The sequence below is a fragment of the Polyodon spathula genome, chromosome 1 (genome assembly GCF_017654505.1).
Source record: "Polyodon spathula isolate WHYD16114869_AA chromosome 1, ASM1765450v1, whole genome shotgun sequence".
Taxonomy (NCBI): Eukaryota; Metazoa; Chordata; class Actinopteri; order Acipenseriformes; family Polyodontidae; genus Polyodon; species Polyodon spathula.
In genome coordinates, this window is record NC_054534.1 from 89,548,897 (window position 1) to 89,570,101 (window position 21,205).

The window sequence follows — 21,205 nt, forward strand, 5'->3', positions numbered from 1 at the left end:
AGCATATGAGGAACATTTATATGCGACTGGGTTCAAAAAATAATGATTAAGATTATTTAAATAAATGTGTAGGACCTCCCCAGGAGCAGATCATGAAAGGTATTTATTTGAAAAAAAAAAAAAAAAAACACTAATATATTGCCTTAATTTGATTAAACCATCGTTGTTTCATAGATCGTTTAAAAACATTATTACAGACATTTAGCAGACTAATAATGACATCCATTACAACCTGCGCCCTGCATGATTGCACAAGAGCTGCATGGCTGGAGGATCCAGGCTGCAGAGAGACCCCTCTCAGCATAACTGCAGAACCGTCTCCAGAGGCAGTAATCTCAGCACTAGAGCCCTCCTCCACTGCTGTTGCTTAAAGGTGTAAGTGTATGATGATGTCCTTGGAAGCTGTGAGCACAGAACCGATGAGGTCAGAGCTCTGAGGCTCCATCAAAGATTATATAATGGCAAGTTGGTAAACTGATATTTTAACATTGGTAGTGCTGGCTTTACTCTGGCAGGAAGTTATGTGAAATGGGTGAAGAAATGAGAAGTGATCATCTCCCTATAACTATTACGATAGATGGTGTAAGGTGGAGCTAAAAGTGTTAAATGGGACGCACTTCAGCATATAAAGCTCCCTTCACTCGTTCCCTAAGGAATTGGGGCAACCCTTAAGAAGGCAAACAGTACTTTATAATGAATAGTTACTTAAGCATAGCAGTAGTTATGATTAGCATAGTTAAGAACAGAATCTCTTACACATACAAAAATATCAATGACGTGTTGAGTTTCTTCTATGGCAGACATTACTTTTTAAAATGCTTTTATTGAAACAAAATTATACATCAATAGGATATCAACTCCTATCAAGACAAAAAAGAGAGAGAAATAAACTCTATACATTGTCAGGAATATTACAATCATGCTTCCAAAATAAATAATTAAAAACCACTTTTTTTTTTTTTTTTTGCTTTCTTATTTCTAATTGTTTTAATCGTGTTGCTATAATGTTTCATCCCTATTTTAAATCAAATACAATGTGACCACTTCATTTTTGAATACATTGTCCAAAAACTAATACATTAAAGATATACACAAACTTCTGTTCAATGTTTGTTTGCTTTAAGTAAAACAACGCATCAACACCACCAAACATTTATAACCAACTTCCTTAAATAAAAAGCGGCCTGTCACATTATGGCAGACTGTAACCATTTCTATCACTGACTAACAATGACGCCTTTCCCTGGCCCTGAATGATGAAGCTAAAGTGTATTCCAAATAAAACACTTTTGCGCCCCCTACGCCCATCTTCCCTTCGAAGTGATCACTCCTGGAAGTTATCACTTTGAAGGGAGTAGGGCATACGGGCGAAGGTTTTGGAATGGCACGCGGCCTACACTTTGCCAAGAGGGCCATAACGCTTTTAAACAACGTTTTGGCACATGACCATTCAGTGTATAGTTTTTAAAACACGCAATAATTTGTAACCCTACCCACAATGCGTTGTGGAATTTCAGCCACAGCAAATCCCGACTGTCGTGATAGGGCTACCTAATAAATGCACAAAACACTGAACAGCTCAGAGTAAGAAGACTGACTTTATAAGCAGAAAGTATATAATGTGTGTATATGTATATGCATCTTAACCGTTCGTGTTTATTAATTCTTATTCGAACAAGTCAGGAAGGCGGGTTAAGATTTTGTATTATTAAAAAAATGTATTTTTTTTAATAATACAACGAAAATGTTTACATTACGGTGTCTTGCATGATGTTTTATTTATAACTATTATTTTTTAGTAACAGTGACTAAATTCTTGTATAAAATTTAATTAGTAATATAGCGGGGTTGCTCACGTCACTTTAAATAGGAACGTTTGATTTAATTATTGTATTCACTTTTATTTATTTTTGTTGTTGGTCACTTAAGCAAGTTTATTTTGGCACATTATTTTCTCTTAGTTAATGCTATACTGTTCGTAAGTCCCATACGTGTAAGTTGATTGATTTTGCAGAAACTGAGCAGTATAAATGTTCCTGTTTTTATGATTCCAGAAATTGGCTTGTCCAGTGTGATGTGAACCTGGGTTTGTTTGGAGTCGAGACTGACGCGCTGCCAGCAGCGTATTAGCAACTGGACCCTGATTCGGCGGTGGTTGGAGAAGGAAAATGAAACAGATAAGAGAGCCACCAAATTTAAGAGCGCACCTGCTTGCGCTTTAGGTTTTCATTCTGTCGTGTTTTGAAACAATTTTTTGTATTCTAAAATACTAGTAATAAGAGTGCTGGAGATGGGGGTGTATTTGTTTTATAATCTTTCTAATCACGATTTAAAAATATGTAATATATAATTAAGTCAATTTAGAAAAAGTTACAATTGTTCAGCACTGTCATTTGAACATTCAAATCTAAACAGTACGAAAATAATGTTGTTACAGTACATTTCTGTCTCCACATAGGATGTCTACTCCCTCTCCGCAGATACATTTGGAATTTACGCTGATGAGCTATTAAAAAATAAACATTATTCAGATTACAATGTCATTAATTAATTTAGGCCTATTTTATACATGACACGTGTTACTCACCTTACAAAGAAAAAAAAAAGCCTTGATTGGCTGTTACGCGTTGGGTTTTAATAGTATGGCCCTTTTGGCGTTTACCATTGTGTACGTGTTGTTTAATCACAGTATTCTTTACGCGTTGATCAATACCGGTTCTCATTGGTCACTTTCTCCTGTGTTAACATGTTTCTGGCCCTCATGGCTTGCCATAAACGTCTGTTACTTCCGAAGCACAAGCAAAACTCCGCCCTTACGTTCTTAATTTTCACATTCATTCGAGCGTATTGTACTAAATACAAAAGCTTGCTAGTACTAGGCAAGTGAGTGTTGTGTAAACCGAATCAAAATAAAAACGGAGCAACATGGACAAGATAATTCCTAACACTGGGGAAGAAAAGCTGGATCAGGCAATCAAGCAATGGCTGAAGTATGATAAGGTGAGGCAAGGCTGTCATCAGACAAGTAACCCGTTTACAATATTACAGTAGGTCTAACAACACTGGCCCGGTGGCGGTGTGGATTATAAAGCGTACAGCTGCAATACTGACATCTGTTGTACTGCCTGTAGTTTGAGAGCCTGATTGCACTGTTGTACGTAAGTGATTGAGTGAATGGATTAAGAGCACACTGAAGAGTTGTATACGTTTTATTTTTGTGTGTGTGTGTGTGTGTGTGTGTGTATATATATATATATATTATATATATATATATATATATATATATATATATATATATTAGTGTGTGTGTGTGTTTGTATATGTATCCGCGCGCCCCCTGGCTAATATAAAAAATCACATATTTTGGAATATTTCAGTCGCTCACTTATCTCTCAGACATTAACCTCGGACATGCACATGCCGGTAGAACAAGCCAAGCAATTTAGGATTTATTCATTGATCAAGTCTGACCCATAAAAATAGTGTTCAAGACTGAAATCCATACTGTACAGTGCTGAGCATTAGTTATTCAGTCATAAGAGAGAGTGAGAAAAGTCCATGGAATGGTATGGTATGATAACTATCTTAAAGGTACAGTAGCATCACAGAGATGGTACTGTATAATGCTGTCTGTGTCAAATGTGCATACCTTGGTATGTAGTGTTGCAGTTTCCACAATTTTAATTTGAGATAGTATATAAAAAGAAAAACAAAAATTCATATGGCAGGTATTTTTTTGGTTATTTGTACATGTTGATAAATTAACATAAAATGTAATGCATTTGTACTTTAGCCTAGTGATCTCTCAGTATTGCAAAACAGTTTCCTGTTGTCATCATGGAAGGTTTTGGGTTGCTTTTCAGCAGTCTTTTGAAATTCTATTCTGTGTGCACGATTCATCCTGTAGTTTAGGCAGAAACTGAACGGCTACTGCTGGGTACCAAAATAAACAAGAGCAAATTAACATGCCTGTATTTCTTATTGGGGGTGGGGTATGTGAGAGAATTTCTGTGGAATGCTGGAGGTAATGGTGATTAAACTTGTTAGCTTGTGATTTAAAAGTGTAGTATTGGAAGTAAAGATGCACGCAAAATGCAATTCAAGTAGGTGAGTAGAAAAGCTTCTTATTATATGCAGTCATATGCTGTTTCAAACATGCTAACATTCTGAGAATTAAATATGGTTAAATACTGAACACTTGACTTAGCATGTTTTATGTTTATAAACGTATTACATAAAGGTTGGGTCCCACAATAAGGTCCTGCACCAGGGTTCATCTTTCTCATCCTCTGCCACTGGTGCCCATTGGTATTGTACCTGTACTATTAAGAATTGATAATAGATGACACCTTTTGACAAACTATATTATAACAATAATTATCTTAAGATTGCGTGTTAAATGGCCTCAGTTTCCAAAATGTGCATTGGAATTTCAAAGTAAATATAATAAATAAAAAAAAAAAAAAAAAATTTGTAAAGTTGAAAGAGAGAATACACACACCAATAAGAATACCATGCAAAAAAAACAAAAAAAAAAAAAAAAAAATGGGATTCCATATTATCTCAAATTCCTACTGCCATTCTGGGTGGCCCATTGGATTGATACCTGTACTATTAAGAATTGATAAAAAGATGACAAGGTCTGTACTATACAGGGAGTTTTTGGAGCCGTGTTCAACTACCCTTTGCTAAATGTGCAATGAGCAAAACAATCTAATACATAAAGGGAATACTTTAGGCAGTATCCTCTTTTCTAACCACCACGCTTTTTTTTTTTTTTTAATTTTTTTTTTTTTTTTTTTTTTTAATGTTATTCTATAGAGGGAGCATGGTATTGTACTTTTTTGTCTTCTAGTTTGTCATTTTATTTTTCTGTTAATTTTGTGAGGTAGTGCAGTTATAGAATGATTTAAGTTCCCAGTGTTCCAGGGTATTATCAGTATTTGGCATTATTGTAATAAAACATGTAAGGGAGACAAAAATGGGCATTGTCAAGTTGAGGTTCATGCTGATGAGGCCAGTCATGCTTTGCACATTAATTGAGTTAGCGTTCTGACTAACGGAAATGGGAAAGAGTCAGTACTGTAACTTGAAATTGGAGAATTGGTCTTTGATTTAATCAAAGTTAAAGAGATCATTTCATTAAGTATGCGTGCATGAGATTAGTTCATTAAAAAAAAATTTAAGCGAGACATTAAGTAACGTTGCCTGAGCAATTAATTTTTGATCACATCAAGGCCTCCAATGTTGGTATTGTCTATCAAGGTTAACTCATAACTGTACTCTTGAGTTCATGCTTTCTGGAGACCACATTTTCAGAGCCCAGATGTTAAACCCCATGACCTGTTTGAACTCTGCTTATCACGTAACTCTGGCATAAATCAGTGTCCCACGCTTACATCTGCAGATCAATACATGATTCTTTTAGTTATGTGCAGTCAAGTATATAAGTTGTGTGATCAAAAATGTGTGTTTACTTGGCAGTGGTCGTATGACTTTTTTTGGTTACATTTGCTGGCTTCAAATTTGATACTCTGGTGTATTCTGTGACTGACTCTGTCATATTTGTCAATCACTCAGTAAAAGCTGTCGGACATTTAACACCTAAAATCTCACCATTTGTATGCATTTTAAAATAGATAATTTATATGTTTTAATCCATAATGATATTCTCTTGAGCAGTATTGTATTTTGTAATTTTTCACAAAACTCCCAATATTTTTTTCTATTGTTGCAGAACCCTAAAACTTCTGAGGCAGTTCAGCAGCTGGTGGCCGATGGCAATGTAGAGGAACTGCGGGTTTCCTTCGGCTTACGGATGGAGTTTGGAACTGCAGGCCTCAGGGCAGCCATGGGTGCAGGAACTTCCCGGATGAACGATCTGACCATCATCCAGACAACACAGGTGACCTTAGCCTCTTTTTGGTGTTCATGTGGCCCTCTGCCATCATTTGTCCTTTGTGATTTATAGGCCCCCTTATTGGTCATGGGAATTTTTGAATAAATGTAGTAATACTTCAGCCAGGGTCTTTGGATGTGTAATACAGATGAAATAAACCGTTGTAAACCATACTTTTTTTTTTTTTGCAGGGCTTTTGCAGTTACTTGGAGAAGAGTTTCCCAGACCTGAAGGAAAGAGGAGTCGTTATTGGATTTGATGCTCGAGCCCACCCTCCAAGTGGAAGCAGCAGCATTAGGTATTTCAGTGTTTTTATATGGATGGGTTCCAAATTCCACTTCCTGTCTCTCTGCCTGAATCATAAAAGTAGATTTGTAGTATGATGTAGCCATTTTAATAATTAACAGTAAACTTACTTCTCATCCCATATATGTCTGAATGTGAAGGCATGAAGATAAACTGTTTAGGTTACTGGTTTTGGCTTGGGTTACAAGATGGTATTACATTGTCTCCATCCCAAAACCACAACCACCTTTGCAGTATGAATATAAAGTGAGATAAGGATTGAGAGGGCATTGAGACTGAACTGCTTGAGGTGTAAATAGCCTCATCTAAACTGAAGGAGGCAGTTTGAACTCCCAAGGACAATCAATGTTATTTTGGGCTTAGGTAATAATTGACTAATAGTAATAAATATTTATATAGCGCAATTCATGTGCAATACAGCTCAAAGCAGATTACAAGCAGAATACAACACAGAAACAAAAAGTAATTATTAAAAGCAGAAGTAAAAACTAAACTCAAACTAAAACATGTTAATGTTAAGAAAAAGCAATATTATAAAAATGTTTTTAATCAAGATTTAAAAATAGCAACTGAGGATGAATCTCTAATAAGACGGTATAGAGATATTAATGCTCCCCCAGATTGTGGGAGCATTAAAACAAAAAGCAGCCCCTCCTATGCTTTTATGATTCACCCTCGGAATACACAGGAGGCCAGCATCAGTTCCGGCTGATATGGAATTGGAATGTCATTCAAGTAGTCTGGAGCTAATCTGTGTTGTGCATTGCTTCTCCAGATTTGCAAAGTTAGCTGCAGCTGTTTTCATCAGCCATGGAGTTCCGGTGTATCTTTTCTCAGACATCACTCCAACTCCATTTGTGGTACTGTGTTTTTTTTTTATTTTACTCTTTTAGTTTGTCATTGATGCTTGCCTGACACTACATAACCAATGTACCTACATGCAGAGATTCCTCATAATCGCAGGCTGTTTACAATCAAAGCACAAAATATACCAGTGTAGTTTTTGAAACAAACACTGACTTTCTCCACCAGAATCACATCACATAACCTTCTATCCCCAGCCCGCCTCCCTACACATGCATACACCAACCCAAAGTTCAGAATTGCATTTAGAAATTCAAATATTTCCTTAATATCAGATGTGAAAGTAAGCTTGTACACCCCGGTACTGCATACAGGTAAAACATTTGCTGTCAAGATAGTTTTATATTTATCAAAACGATTGTTTAGGTTAGATCATTTTTTCTCTATTTTAAGTAGTTTCCTGCCTCACGGCTGCTTCTTGGTTGTCTGATTTACTAATTGTTCCTGATGTTTAAGCAAAATAACTCGCAATCGCTCAAGTCCCATTCACATGACTTAGGGGTTATCACCACGGTAACAGTCACAGGCTAGATCATTATATACTGTAATTATTTATTTTTAATTTAGTGGTCGCCAATTATTTTTATTATTTTCTCCCCAATTTAGAATATCCAATTATTTCAGCCCACCGCTACCACCCGTGCACTGACTCGGGAGGGGCGAAGACGAACACACGCTGTCCTCCAAAACGTGTGTCGTCAGCCGCCTGCTTCTTTACACGCCGCAGACTCGCCATACAGCCACCCAGAGCTACAGCGTCGGAGGACAACGCATCCCTGGGCAGCTTACAGGCAAACCCGGACAGACCACAGGGGTCACTGGTGTGCAGTGAGCCGAGATCACCCTGGCCAACCTAGCCCTCCCTCCCCCGGTCCGCACCCTGGGAGCTCCTGTCCTCAGTCGGCAAAGAAATAACCTGGACTCAAACTGGTGACGTCCAGACTATAGAGCGCGTCCTGCACTCTACGCAGAGCGTGTTTACTGGATGCACCACTCGGAAGCCCGTATATACTGTTATTTTAACGGCGTCAGAGTAGGCACGCCGTCAGCGGAAAAAAGTCCCAGTTTTTCACTGTGCAAATCTGGAAACCCAAATTGCATGGACAGTGCGAGAAACTAAAGCTCTCGTATAAATTTGGTCAGACACCAAAACCCAAGCTGAACAACTAGAAAACTCAAATGAATGCCTACTGTAAAACAGTTCAGTGTTGTGTAACTGAATACTGCTCTATTCCCCTACTGCAAGCCATTCAGCTCATGTATTAATTAAATTAGCGAAGAGTTCCCCACCCAACTTCCCTTCCCCAAGTTTTCTTCCACAGCAGTGTGTAAGAATATCAAATGGGGAGATTTTTTTTTGACCGGCAGCGGCGGTGCAGAATTAAGGTATATACATACTTTTTTTTTACTACTGTTTCCTATGTAAAGCAAGCAAAACAGCAAGCCAGTGGGGTGTAGGGCTGGGGCGATTGTTAGAGAAGGTAATAATACATTAAAATTGGCAATCCTACAATATTTGGTGTTTCTTGTGTATCATTGGGAGAAGGGGGAATCATGCCCTAAATAGAGAGGCTTGTTAGGTATGGAATATGTACGAATCTAAAACATGCTATTAAAAACCGGAGCAATACTTCAATGGGGGCTGAGGGGCTCAACAATAATGCAGTACTGGTAAGTTACTTTCACCTCTGCTTAATATCTAATGCATGTTTAAAACTGGTACTATTAAAATAGTACTTGTTCTGCTACAATATGTAGACTCTGGAATTATATTGGGATGTAGTCTAAATCAAAGGTCGCCATTGACATTGAGATTTAATTAACTTTATTTAAGCTACATACTTATTTCTATTGAAGCTGCTGACAGATAAGAGCTTGAGGTATGCACAAACAATACGCTGGTACCTCGTTAGTTATACTAGGTTACAATGTATATAACATTAATTATTTAAATAAAATTTTAACCAACTGTTATTTGAAGGGTCTTTAAGAGGTTAGGTGACTGTGATGGAAGTTCAGAGAGAATTGGTGAAAATTCAGATAAGTTCTTATTTTCACTCTGTAGAGTGTGACTGACAGATGGACCAGCTCAGTATATAGGGGTCCACGTTCTCTTCGACCACCTTCCTTGAACACCCAGCCACCTGAAGTCAGAACAGGGAGTTTGTTATAGGCATCATTAAACTGACAGTGTAGGTTATGGTGACCTGATTTTGCATGTTCTTGTCTCTTGGGTAATAATCGCTTGCCTAAATTTGTAATTTTTATGGAAACTTGTTATCCTACATGCTAGCTATCTAGTTGACTGACTCAGAAGGCTATACATTGTAAACTGCTTGGCCAAATTTGAGTATTGCATGAACATAAGAACATCAGAAAGTTTACAGACAAGAGGAAGCCATTCGGCCCATCTTGCTCGTTTGGTTGTTGGTAGCTTATTGATACCAAAATCTCATCAAGCAGCTTCTTGAAGGATCCCAGGGTGTCGACTTCAACAACATTACTTGGGAGTTGGTTCCAGATTCCCACAACTCTCTATGTAAAAAAGTGCCTCCTATTTTCTATTCTGAATGCCCCTTTATCTAATCTCCACTTGTGACCCCTGATCCTTGTTTCTGAACATTTCTTACAACTTGGTATATGGCTTACTGTGTACGTAGCTCCATGGTCACTGGTACATTTGCGTAGTACTGACAGTTGATTGCCCGATCCATGAGAACCTCTATTATGAACTTCACTGGGTTCACAGATTGACAGTGGATGTATAGCAATTTTGCTTAGAAAAACCTCCTTTGAAATACTTCCAATAAAATCGAATGATCATAGACCCCTGCATTCTATATTGTTTTAATGAGTTTAACGATTGTATCTTGGCATTGTAATATTATGCTGTTCCTTTCTTTTAGCCATATACAGTGACTCATCTGAGTCTGTGTGCTGGGATTATGGTGACGGCGTCTCACAATCCAAAACAGGACAATGGCTACAAGGTATTTCTTTTGATAAAGATAACTGGAATACATAGTCGTGTGAGCCAAACAAACCTCTGTTTCTGTTTGTACAACAGGCTCAATTTGTGCCAAATTCTGATATTGAACCTGCAATTAAATTAATTCATTGACTAAAATGTCATACATGAATGATGTTTAAATGAAATGAAATCTTTTATTCGACATATTCATTGGTTTTATAGGTCTCAGTCATAAGTAAAGGCACCACCTTTAGTCCACTTCTGATGAAGTGACTTATCCTGCACTACAGTGAGGGTGCATATCCCCAGAGGCTGTAAATCAATCTAACCCTGGTTTAAGAAGTACAATAAAGGTAAACTTAAATCAGTAACTAGGCCCTGTGTGCTCTCCTGTGGTGACAGTCCTCTTGCTTTCTGCTTGCTGCCTTCAAGGTTTATTGGGCCAATGGAGCTCAAATCATCTCTCCACATGATAATGGGATTGCCAGTGCCATTGAAGAGAACCTGGAGCCTTGGCCACAGTCCTGGGATGAAACCATCATTAAAGACAGCCCTCTTCTAAAAGATCCTTATGCAGACATCAACAGGGATTATTTCCAAGAAATACAGAAACACTGCTTTCACAGGTATGTTTAAATGTGTGCTCCATGCATGTGCATCAGTGCTGCTATCGATAAAGATGACGTCAGTGCCTATAATCTCAGAGTTTTCCAGCTACCTTACAATCAAAACAAGATCTGTCCCAGCAGCTGAAAGCAATCTACAGAGTACTTTAAAAACAGAAACAAGCACTGTAATTTGGGTCAAACATACAAAATTGCAAAAAAAAAAGTTGGGCCAATTTTTTTAAAGTTCTGAGTTGAGTGTTTTGTTCAGAATACGGTTGGATATTCACAGAAATGTTCTGGACTGCTGTAAAATTTTTACTTTTTAAAATGTACAAAATGTATGCATTTTTTGTAATTGCAGGGAAATTAACAAGGCATCTAAAATTAAATTTGTCCACACATCTGTGCATGGAGTAGGACACAAATTTGTTCAGTCAGCTTTCAAGGCTTTTGACTTTGCCCCACCATTGGCAGTCGCAGAGCAGAAAGATCCTGATCCAGAATTCTCTACTGTGAAGTACCCTAACCCCGAAGAAGGCAAAGGCGTACTGGTACATTCTACCTTACTCTTCTCTATTGTAGATTTGAAATGAATACCAACCAGAGTCTCTAATTCAAAACATGTACAGTACATTAGCAAATTCAACAACGTAATTAGTCTGTGATTTGCACTGTTGTAAATTACGTTGATTTGATAAGCATTTGCATAGCATGATATAAAGTATTTCCCCGAGTTGTGTAAACGTACTTTTATTTCCCATATATTGTACTTGGCATATAACCAAAATACTACATAATGTCCTCAGTCTGTTTTAATTTTTTAATTCTTTTTTTAATGCAGACGTTGTCTTTTGCGTTGGCGGACAAAGAAGGAGCTCAAGTTATTCTGGCAAATGACCCTGATGCTGATCGACTCGCAGTAGCTGAGAAACGAGACAGGTAAGTCTTAATGACTTTTGTTTACTACATAGCATTTGTAACTGCTGTACAGTATTGGTCAGGGTTGGGGTCAGTTCCTGTTTTTCAATTCAAATTCCTTTTTAAAATCAATTCCCAATTCAGTTTTAGGAACAAACACATTTTTTGTGTTTTTCAACTTTTTTTTTTTCTACAACACTGATAAATAAGTAAAGATAGTTTTGGAATAATCCTGCTTTGCAGCATTTTATTCCATTAGTAATTTTACAGTGTTTTAGGTTAAACTGCTAGAAACTGTTTGTTTTTCAAAATTTTAAAAAGTAATAATTAACAGAGCGTAAAATCAAGTTATTATTGTATATTATTATTGTATTAAACTACCGGTATTTTATTTTATCTTATCAAGTACCCAGACAAGTTCAAGAACATATCATCTTGCTTTACTGAACATTTCTTTCCAAAACCACACTTACACAATATTTCCAGCTGCAGTGGCTTTTACAATTATATTGTATTAATTAAAATTTAAAATAAAAGTATTAAACAGTGCTGCTTCATCAATTTAAAAAGCAAAAAAGTAAATAAAAAAACTAAACAGTGCACCATTTAATTACCAGTAAACAAAACTTTTTAGTGTTGCATACGGTGCAGTACAATTGCATTACATTTCCAGCTGTACAAATACATTCATTTTGTTTTGTTAATCATAACCCTACACATACTTTACAAGCGTACCACTGCGTTGCACTGACATGTAGAACAAGTTACAGCATGTATTAGTCATTTAAAGTACTCCATTCAAGTAAAATGTTTTCTACATCAGGTCATAAACACTTTCCTCTTGCCAGCTCCTGTTTGCTTTGGCCAAGTCTGTCTTTGTTTCGTCTCCAGTCACATACTGTTTTTTCAGCATTGTGATTTAACATGTGTTTTGGTAAATTCAACAAAGCGCTTTTCAAACCTGTTGACTAGCATTTTCGTATGTTTCTCTTTCTGTCCTACTTTATCCAGTTTCAGTCACCTGCATTATTGTAGCACTGCAGTTACAACGAACAGAAGACTTGAAAAGTTTACTACTCCGCTTTCTAACCAGTAGCTATTTGGTACAGATGCCAGGGGTGGGTTCAATGTGAATGTTGACAAATTAATGTCTTGGGAGGGTGAGAATAAGGAAATTTATAGAGACTGACAGCTATTGTGTTAACACTAAGTGAAGCAGTAAAGCTGTGAAGTTTGAGAGGAGGTCAGTCAAGAGTCTGAAAACTTGCATTTAACATTCAAAATGACTAGAGGTATCAAGAGTAAGAAATTAAAACATTTAATTAGAACAGTGGTTTTGTGTTTCTACCTAGCAACGTGACCTGAATGCCGTAGACCCTGAAAAAATAAATCGGGTTGCTGACAGTTAAGTTTGTGTGAGCCGTAACCATGGCTGCAGTAATCCCACTGTGGCACCGGTACTGTAGTTTAATATTAGACACACCAGCGAATACATCGCACTCGCTCCCCCTTTTTTAAGGGCCCTGCAAAAATGCCTAGAAAATCGACTTATTCAACGTTTTTTACGGTAATTGTTCAACTGCTTTAATTAGATATTCTAAATTGGGAGAAAAAATAATAAAAAAATAATTGGTGACTACTGAATTTGGATAGGGAGTTGATTTTTTAAAAGGAACTGGCAATTAAATTTGGAATGGAAAACAGGAGTTGACCACAACCCTGATACTGGTACCTGATGTGGTATAATTGCCACATTCAGAAGTGTATATATAATTCTAATTTCTTTGTTGTTTATGTTGTTTAAGTGGAGAGTGGAAAGTGTTCTCAGGAAATGAGTTAGGTGCCTTGTTAGGCTGGTGGATCTTTACCTGTTGGAAGGAGAAGAACACAGACCCTTGTGCTTTAAAGGAGGTATACATGCTGGCCAGCACAGTCTCTTCAAAAATCCTCAGAGCCATTGCACTTAAAGAGGGATTCCACTTTGAGGTATACAGTTCAGACATTTTCACATATTTTACAAGTCTTCACAACCCTCAAAGCTTGTTTAGACAAATATTCAAAATCTTAAATTTACTTCCCTTGGCTAATGACTGACATTATTTATTGTATTTAATTAGGAAGCATTGACAGGGTTTAAGTGGATGGGAAACCGCGCCAAGCAGCTATTGGACCAGAAGAAGACTGTTCTCTTTGCTTTTGAAGAGGCTATAGGTTGTGCAATTCAATACTTTTGTCCTAAAAATACATTGTGCTACCCTTGTGAAACCTAGCATATTCTAACTGAATGTTGTGCTGTTCTGCTTTTGTGTTCCTACAGGATATATGTGCAGCCCTGTTGTCCTTGATAAAGATGGCGTCAGTGCCGCTGCTATAACCGCAGAGCTGTCCAGCTACCTTGCAATCAGGAACGTGACCCTGTCCCAGCAGCTGAAAGCAATCTACGAAGAGTAAGTCTTGTGACACAGCGTGCTTTACAAACAAGAAGTGTATGTTGCACAATTTTGTACTTCTCCGAACATAAATTGTTTATTGTGTGTTAGGTTGTGTTGAAATTGGCACAGTTAATGCAACAAGCAACCTTTGCAGTGGTCACGAGTGCTGAAAGGTTAAAGACTGATCTTTCCAATCATTCAGATGGGAATTTTAGTCCAGGCACGATCCTTCTGAGGTAGTAAGGCAAGTAACCTCTCCTTGGGCATGTTTATGCTGCTGTAGTAGTGCTATTTTTAAGTGCTGGTGTGGGGTCCTTCACCAGCTGTCAATGATGATAAAATTCTACTTGGCACCCCCTAAACAAAAGGGGGTGCTAACAAAGCCAACACTTAACTAATTAAAACAAAGTCAGGTAAAAGGACTGTAAATTAAATGTACAACTGGAATACAAACCATGATACAGAGCACGTTAGAGCCCACTGGTCGACAACGGCCGTCATGTCGCCAGTGGACTCTGAATGGGCGTGCTGTAAATTAATCCATAAATGGACAGGGGCCCTGAACATGGCCCCGCAGTCAGAGACCATCCCTGTTGATCTTGGTCTTTGGAAATTGTCAGTTTAGCGAGACCCAGGAGCAGATTTACTAGGAGGTCCCTCTTCTTGGTGGAGTCATGAACAGGATGCCCAAAAATAAAGTGTTGGCGGGGGGGTTTGGAATGCAGCCAGAAACTGTAGCAGAAGGTTCCTCGCAGAAAGAAAAATGCCTGCAGCCTGGCACGCAAAGAATAAATGTGAACCACCAACTCTGACTGACCGCAGAAAAGGCATGCGGCATCCCAGTCAGCGAAGTGACGCAGGATCTCTCCTGACGTAGCACCCTCCATCCCAGCTCCTGTAGGGACCAGTGGGGAGTATTGGGGACTCGTCCTCCAGGGAATGGAGGGGCTCACGCTAAGTGGTGTCTTGGTAGTTGCAGTAGTCGTCATCGTAGTAATAATGATAATACAATATGATGATGATGATCATGATAAGAAGAAAGGATAACAAAAATAAAGGAAATCAATATACAGTAAAACCTTGCTTTCAGTATAAAGGCCTGCTCACATCTTTTTTGCTCTTATTGATGGCAATATGAAGTCACCCTCAGTATTAAGGCCACCCCTATAAAAAAAACAACACTGTCCCAAAAGTATCAAACTGCTGTAAAATGACGTCTCTAAGATTAACATATTGTACAACCTTTAAAAAAAAAAAAAAAAAATCTGTTCATTAATATGTAACCCCAAAATAAAATAATATATTGGTAAGTGAAATCACGGGTGCGAGAATGAAAGAGCAGTGTTTTTTATATAAAGACAATCTTTCCACTCTCAAACAGATATGGTTATCATATTACGAAGGCCTCCTACTTCATCTGCCATGATTCAAAGACTATCAAACAATTATTTGAAAGGCTGCGAAACTTTGAAGGGGAAAACGCATACCCCAAAACATGTGGAAAGTTTGAAGTATCTGGAGTAAGAGATTTAACAACTGGCTATGATAGCAGCCAAGCTGACAAGAAAGCTGTAAGTACAGAGTTTTGATAGTGCTTTTTACTGTGCAACATTTAATGAAAATGTATCTTTGGAAAATTGCTCTCTTTTCTGCTATCATATTTCTTGCATTGTGGTTGAAGTCTTTCTAGGGTATAATGGATGACATGTTTTCACAGACTTTTAAACAATGCTTATACAACATCATTAAGCCATTTGTTGGGTGCTCTTGGCCCTGACCTTCAATTTAAAAGTGGATGTTCCGATAAGCATATATGGTACAAGGTTAATTATTACATTAGAGTTTCGCTTCAAACAGCCATTAGCTTGCCTTAGCTGGTAGTCTTATGATTGAGCCATGTGTCCATATTATATCCTAATGAGGTGGTGTGTTCACAAAACCCCCCAAAATCTTATTACAATTTGTCAAAAAACAAAACGGTTTTCTAGTTTGTTATTCATTTGTTTGTTATTGAACAAACAGAAAAATGAGGTGCTAATCCCATGAAGCTTTTCTTTGACCTAAATTTGATAGTGCCTATAGTCCAGGAATAATCTATGTTACAGTAAAGGACTGTTTTAAAGAATTGGATTATTGCTAAGTGGAGATAGGCGTAATGGAAAGCACGTTTGGCATGCTCACCAGCAGACCGTTCATTTGGCAGACAGTGGCTTTCAGGGCTTATTTTTATTTGGTGACTGATCCAATTTGCTGCAACTACTTTCACTGGCAATTAGACAAATCTGCTGTGTCAGATATGGTTTCGTGCTTGTTAAAAATTAAACCAAAACCAAGCAATTATTCCAGGTTACAGCTACAGCTGTACAGTTCATGGGCCAAAAGGGCAAACATTTTCAGAAACTTTGATTTAGTGGCAAATCTCAAGTTAAGTAAAATACACTCATCAAATGGACTTGGTTCAATTCCGTAAACCCTGTTCCATTAGAAGTGGATATTTTTTTTTTTATTTATATAGAAGGATAATAATATTTACAGTATTAACTCAATGGAAAGATTCCCTGCACATTACCCAAACTTTAAATAATGCCCTCTTATAGTTTACATGCAAGTATATAAATAATTGTGCATTGTTAAATATAATATGAAAGGGGGCGGGGGGGGGTTGTGTTGTCTGCTCTTAATGAACATGTGTTGTGCATTGTACAGGTGCTCCCTACCAGCAAGAGCAGTCAGATGATAACATTTACCTTCACTAATGGTGGAGTAGCTACAATGAGGACCAGTGGAACTGAACCCAAAATCAAGTACTACACTGAGCTCTGTGTGCCGCCCGGGAACAGGTTAGTCTAAAAACCTCTGTCACATCCCTTAGGATGAGTGTGTTTAGTTGAATCACGATAATGTACCGGAAGTGCAGATTGAACAAACATGAAGCAGTACATGTGCGTGATAGTGCTGTGGTCTTGCTTGGTAATGAAGGTTCAGTATAAAATGTTGATAGTATAGTTTTGCAGTATGTTTGGTGTGTCTTTCATGTTACAGTGTAATTGAATGGCATGTAGTCTGTTTGGAATTAACAAGATATCTGCAATGCACTTGAACAAAATTGGACCCACTTTGTTATGACCTACTTTTACATGTACAAAACATTTACACAGATGTGTGCATAGACTTGCCTATTGGGATGTCCCGTTTTTAAACAAATAGTGATGATAAAAGGTAGTTATAATGGTATTCAGATTTGGGATTTTAGCAGAGCTCTGAAGATTCATTAAGTGGCCATGCTTAGAACAGGTTCCAGGTTTAGCACTTGGCTGGGTTTTTTTTGTTTGTTTTTTTTTTTTCACCAATTACACAACAGCTGTTTGAGAGTTCTCAGGACTATATTCTTACATGACTTTCCGTACACGTGATCTTGTTTGAAGGCCAAATTGTTGATGGCACACAAGCAGAAATATTCTATTTATAAATATAATCTGATTTTGAAAATATTTCCCCTTGGAAGTCAGTCTGTATTTTTTTTAAATTACTGTACAGTAGTAGCGCTGTCAAGATCCCTAGATGGCGCTAATCTTCAACTAAGCAGGGCAAGATGCACATTCTCCAATAATTTATTCCAGTGCAGCACTTATGTTTTTCTAAAAGGACAAACAAACTGGTAATGTAAACTAAGCCAGATAGAACAAATTTTTACATAGGCATCCTTGACTTAATACACTTGGGTATTTAGATAAATGGTGCATGTGCAGCACTGGATGTAGTACACAGTTTGGGCCTACTGTGTAACATCAAATAGGTACCCTTCATTCCTTCAGCATACAATGATTAACATTTGTCCTTGTTTTTTTTTTTTGTTTTTTTTATTCACAGTGACCCCGAACAGCTAAAAACAGAACTGAGCAGCTTGGTGGATGCAATTGTGGAACATTTCTTTGAACCACAAAAGAATAATTTTAAACCTCAGCCAGAGTAGAGTATTGTAATTCTACAGAAAAAAAACAAGCAGCCTTACATCATTGAACTTGTAACTGAAGACTATAGTATGTCATATTTACACAGTAGAGAGCATGTTTGATCACACACTTCAAATAACACAGAACAGCCTGGAACAAATTGAAATACCATAAATACTGTGTAATACCAACACATTTGAGATACTGAAGAAACTATTGGTGAATTTTGTAACAAGGTGTAGGACTTTGTACACAGAACACAAGCAGACAGAAGTCTGGAGGGCAGTTTAAACTTATGTACGATGGCCTCCTTTTTTTTGGTAATCAAGTCTTACTTAATAGCTTGAACAGCTTCAGCACTGACTCTCCCTCTCATTGTGGTCAAACTCTTTGTTATTTTTTCTTCAAGTTCATGTTGAAACGAATATTCCACTGTCACTGTTTTACACTAAGCACGAACAATGTTTACAAACCTACATATCCCTATTTGTAGTACAAAAAACAAGAAATGGGACTGGGATTCTTTAAGAAATAAGAATTATTAACGCTCTTGTAAATTGTTACTGTATTAAATGAAAACAGGTCATAAGAACAAATACAGCAGTAGCTTTATCAAAGGTGCAGCTGTTATATATAAAGGCCCACTCATGAATCCTGACCTGTTCCACTGGACCAAAAGCTTCCTTGGGCAAATGACTAGCAATGCTCTCTTGCAGAGTGGTAGGGTACATTCCAGCAATGTTCTGCTTTTAGTCTCCCAATCATGCAGTATATGTATGTTTTTAATATTATGCTTCAGGACACTACAGTTTAAAACACCCTCACTACCTAAAATATCCGAAGCATAACAAACTTTAATTGACCCCCACCCCCCCTGTTTTGTAAAACCTAGAACAAATTGTCTACATTGAACACTTTAAATTGTATTTTTGGCGAAAGAGATAGATAGATAGATAGATAGATAGATAGATAGATAGATAGTCTTAATAAAATGAAGTCTTGAAGATTATGATTTTTTTTTTTTTTCTACTTGCACCGACTGATGCAGTTTACATCCGCAGTGTTAACCGTGGAGAGCAGGGATGGTCATTTATATTCTTCTGACAGGCTCCTCTGTAAACACTTGTTCAGTGCCAGAATAAAATCAAAACTTGCCTTAATCACCAAAATGTCTCCAATTCAGAGGTGGCCTGCTCTGAAGAGTTCTAGGTGCAGTACAAAGATATTGCCTCGGCCATAATTTATGCACAGCTGTCTTATCTAATGTGTGTTGTTCCTAACATAGTTTCATTCCCATCGTAAAAATGGTAAAACTTATTAAAACATTTTTAATTTAAACAATATACTGTGTTTTTATGGGCCTGAGTTGAGTCCCAGTTGTCTCATGTAGAACCACTGGTAAAAAGAAACCCTGTCGAATGTAATTTACCTAGATTTACTGGATGGCTGGATATGTGAGCAGTTATTTGAGGTTTTGACCATTGTGTTTCCAATTGTGTGTGTATTTTCTGTTAAACTTGCTAAAAAGCTTTGGCTAATCATTGATATACCTTACTAATGTATTTCAATAAAGAGATGGCTTAAGCATTACATGAGTGTTTAGGTGTGATGTGTTTGAATTTGAAAAATTGAAACAGGCATACATTTACCTGTCCACTTGCATGGAGTATCGCCCCTGCTACTTTTAATAATTGTTATTTCCAAGTCGATCTTATCCGTAGAACTGCTCATTTGTAAATTATTTAATAGTAGACTAGCTCGATTATGACCTTGGGCAAAAAAAAAAAAAGTAAATAAATAAATACAAATACCATATTGTTTTAATGATGGTGTGTGTTGTACAGCAGGTTAAGCTGAGACATTTGCAGCAATGCAGATGAAAAATATCTGCATTTAAAGTTATTACGAGGTACAGTGGGTTGCGAAAGTATTGACCCCCCTTGGCATTTTTCCTATTTTGTTGCCTTACAACCTGGAATTAAAATGGATTTTTATTTGGATTTCATGTAATGGACATACACAAAATAGTCCAAATTGGTGACATGGAATGAAAAAAATAACTTGTTTAAAAAAAATCTAAAAAATAAATAACGGAAAAGTGGTGCATGCATATGTATTCATCCCCTTTGCTATTAAGCCTCTAAATAAGATCTGGTGCAACCAGTTACCTTCTGAAGTCACATAATTAGTTAAATAAAGTCCACTTGTGTTCAATCTAAGTGTCACATGATCTCAGTATATATACACCTGTTCTGAAAGGCCCCAAAGTCTGCAACACCACTAAGCAAGGGGCACCATGAAGACCAAGGAGCTCTCCAAACAGGTCAGGGACAAAGTTGTGGAGAAGTACAGATCAGGGTTGGGTTATAAAAAAATATCCAATACTTTGAACATCCCACGGAGCACCATTAAAGCCATTATTAAAAAATGGAAAGAATATGGCACCACAACAAACCTGGCAAGAGAGGGACGCCCACCAAAACTCACGGACCAGGCAAGGAAGGCATTAATCAGAGAGGCAACAAGGAGACCAAAGATAACCCTGAAGGAGCTGCAGAGCTCCACAGCGGAGATTGGAGTATCTGTCCATAGGACCACTTTAAGCCGTACACTCCACAGAGCTGGGCTTTACAGAAGAGTGGCCAGAAAAAAGCCATTGCTTAAAAAAAATAAATAAGCAAACATGTTTGGTGTTCGCCAAAAGGCATGTGGGAGACTCCCCAAACATATGGAAGAAGGTACTCTGGTCAGATGAGACTAAAATTGAAGAATGGGCAAAAATCCCAGTGGCTAGATGTGCCAAGCTTATAGATACTACCCCAAGAGACTTGCAGCTGTAATTGCTGCAAAAGGTGGCTCTACAAAGTATTGACTGGGGGGGGGGGTTTTACTGATTGGATAGTTTACTCTTACACAACTGCACCCTTTAAACTTGGCTATATCGGCATAAAATTCCAGTGGCTCGACCGATCTGTGCTAAGCTTATAGATACATACCCCAAGAGACTTGCAGCTGTAATTGCTGCAAAAGGTGGCTCTACAAACTTGGAAATTAATCTTGATTTCAAATATACTTTGCAAAAAAAGTGTGCTTTAAAAATGTACTTCCTACATTATTTTGAAGAAACATGGAAAATACAGAAAGCCTGACATTCTAGAATTTAAGAGACCAACCTTATTTAAGCAGATTTAACAGGAAAATATATATATCTTTTAGACTTCAAATTAAAATTAATAGGGTCCTGTGACAGGCTG

The 21,205-nt window shown here is 37.5% G+C and overlaps 1 protein-coding gene across 2 annotated transcripts; it reads left to right on the plus strand.

Annotated features, from left to right (window-relative positions):
- Positions 1 to 2,803: 2,803 nt before the first annotated feature.
- pgm2 (phosphoglucomutase 2) lies at positions 2,804 to 19,541 on the plus strand. 2 transcript variants are annotated; one of them, XM_041265155.1, is made up of 14 exons: positions 2,804 to 3,000; positions 5,738 to 5,905; positions 6,091 to 6,197; positions 6,981 to 7,065; positions 9,976 to 10,059; positions 10,473 to 10,666; positions 11,010 to 11,199; positions 11,490 to 11,587; positions 13,372 to 13,552; positions 13,684 to 13,777; positions 13,884 to 14,013; positions 15,380 to 15,569; positions 16,705 to 16,838; positions 17,869 to 19,541. In XM_041265155.1, exons 1-14 carry the CDS (start codon positions 2,926 to 2,928, stop codon positions 17,969 to 17,971), a joined length of 1,833 nt encoding a protein of 610 aa, XP_041121089.1. In that variant the 5' UTR covers positions 2,804 to 2,925; the 3' UTR covers positions 17,972 to 19,541. The 2 variants fall into 2 exon arrangements, with proteins under 2 accessions (XP_041121089.1, XP_041121097.1); XM_041265163.1 differs by lacking the exon at positions 2,804 to 3,000 and adding an exon at positions 3,926 to 4,107.
- The last annotated feature ends 1,664 nt before the right edge of the window (positions 19,542 to 21,205 follow it).

Excerpts from the sequence above, each read along its gene's own strand:
- pgm2 (XM_041265155.1), top strand. The coding sequence starts at position 2,926 with ATGGACAAGATAATTCCTAACACTGGGGAAGAAAAGCTGGATCAGGCA. Across the intron at positions 3,001-5,737 it reads AATGGCTGAAGTATGATAAG|AACCCTAAAACTTCTGAGGC; the intron begins GTGAGGCAAGGC and ends CTATTGTTGCAG. Across the intron at positions 6,198-6,980 it reads AGTGGAAGCAGCAGCATTAG|ATTTGCAAAGTTAGCTGCAG; the intron begins GTATTTCAGTGT and ends TTGCTTCTCCAG.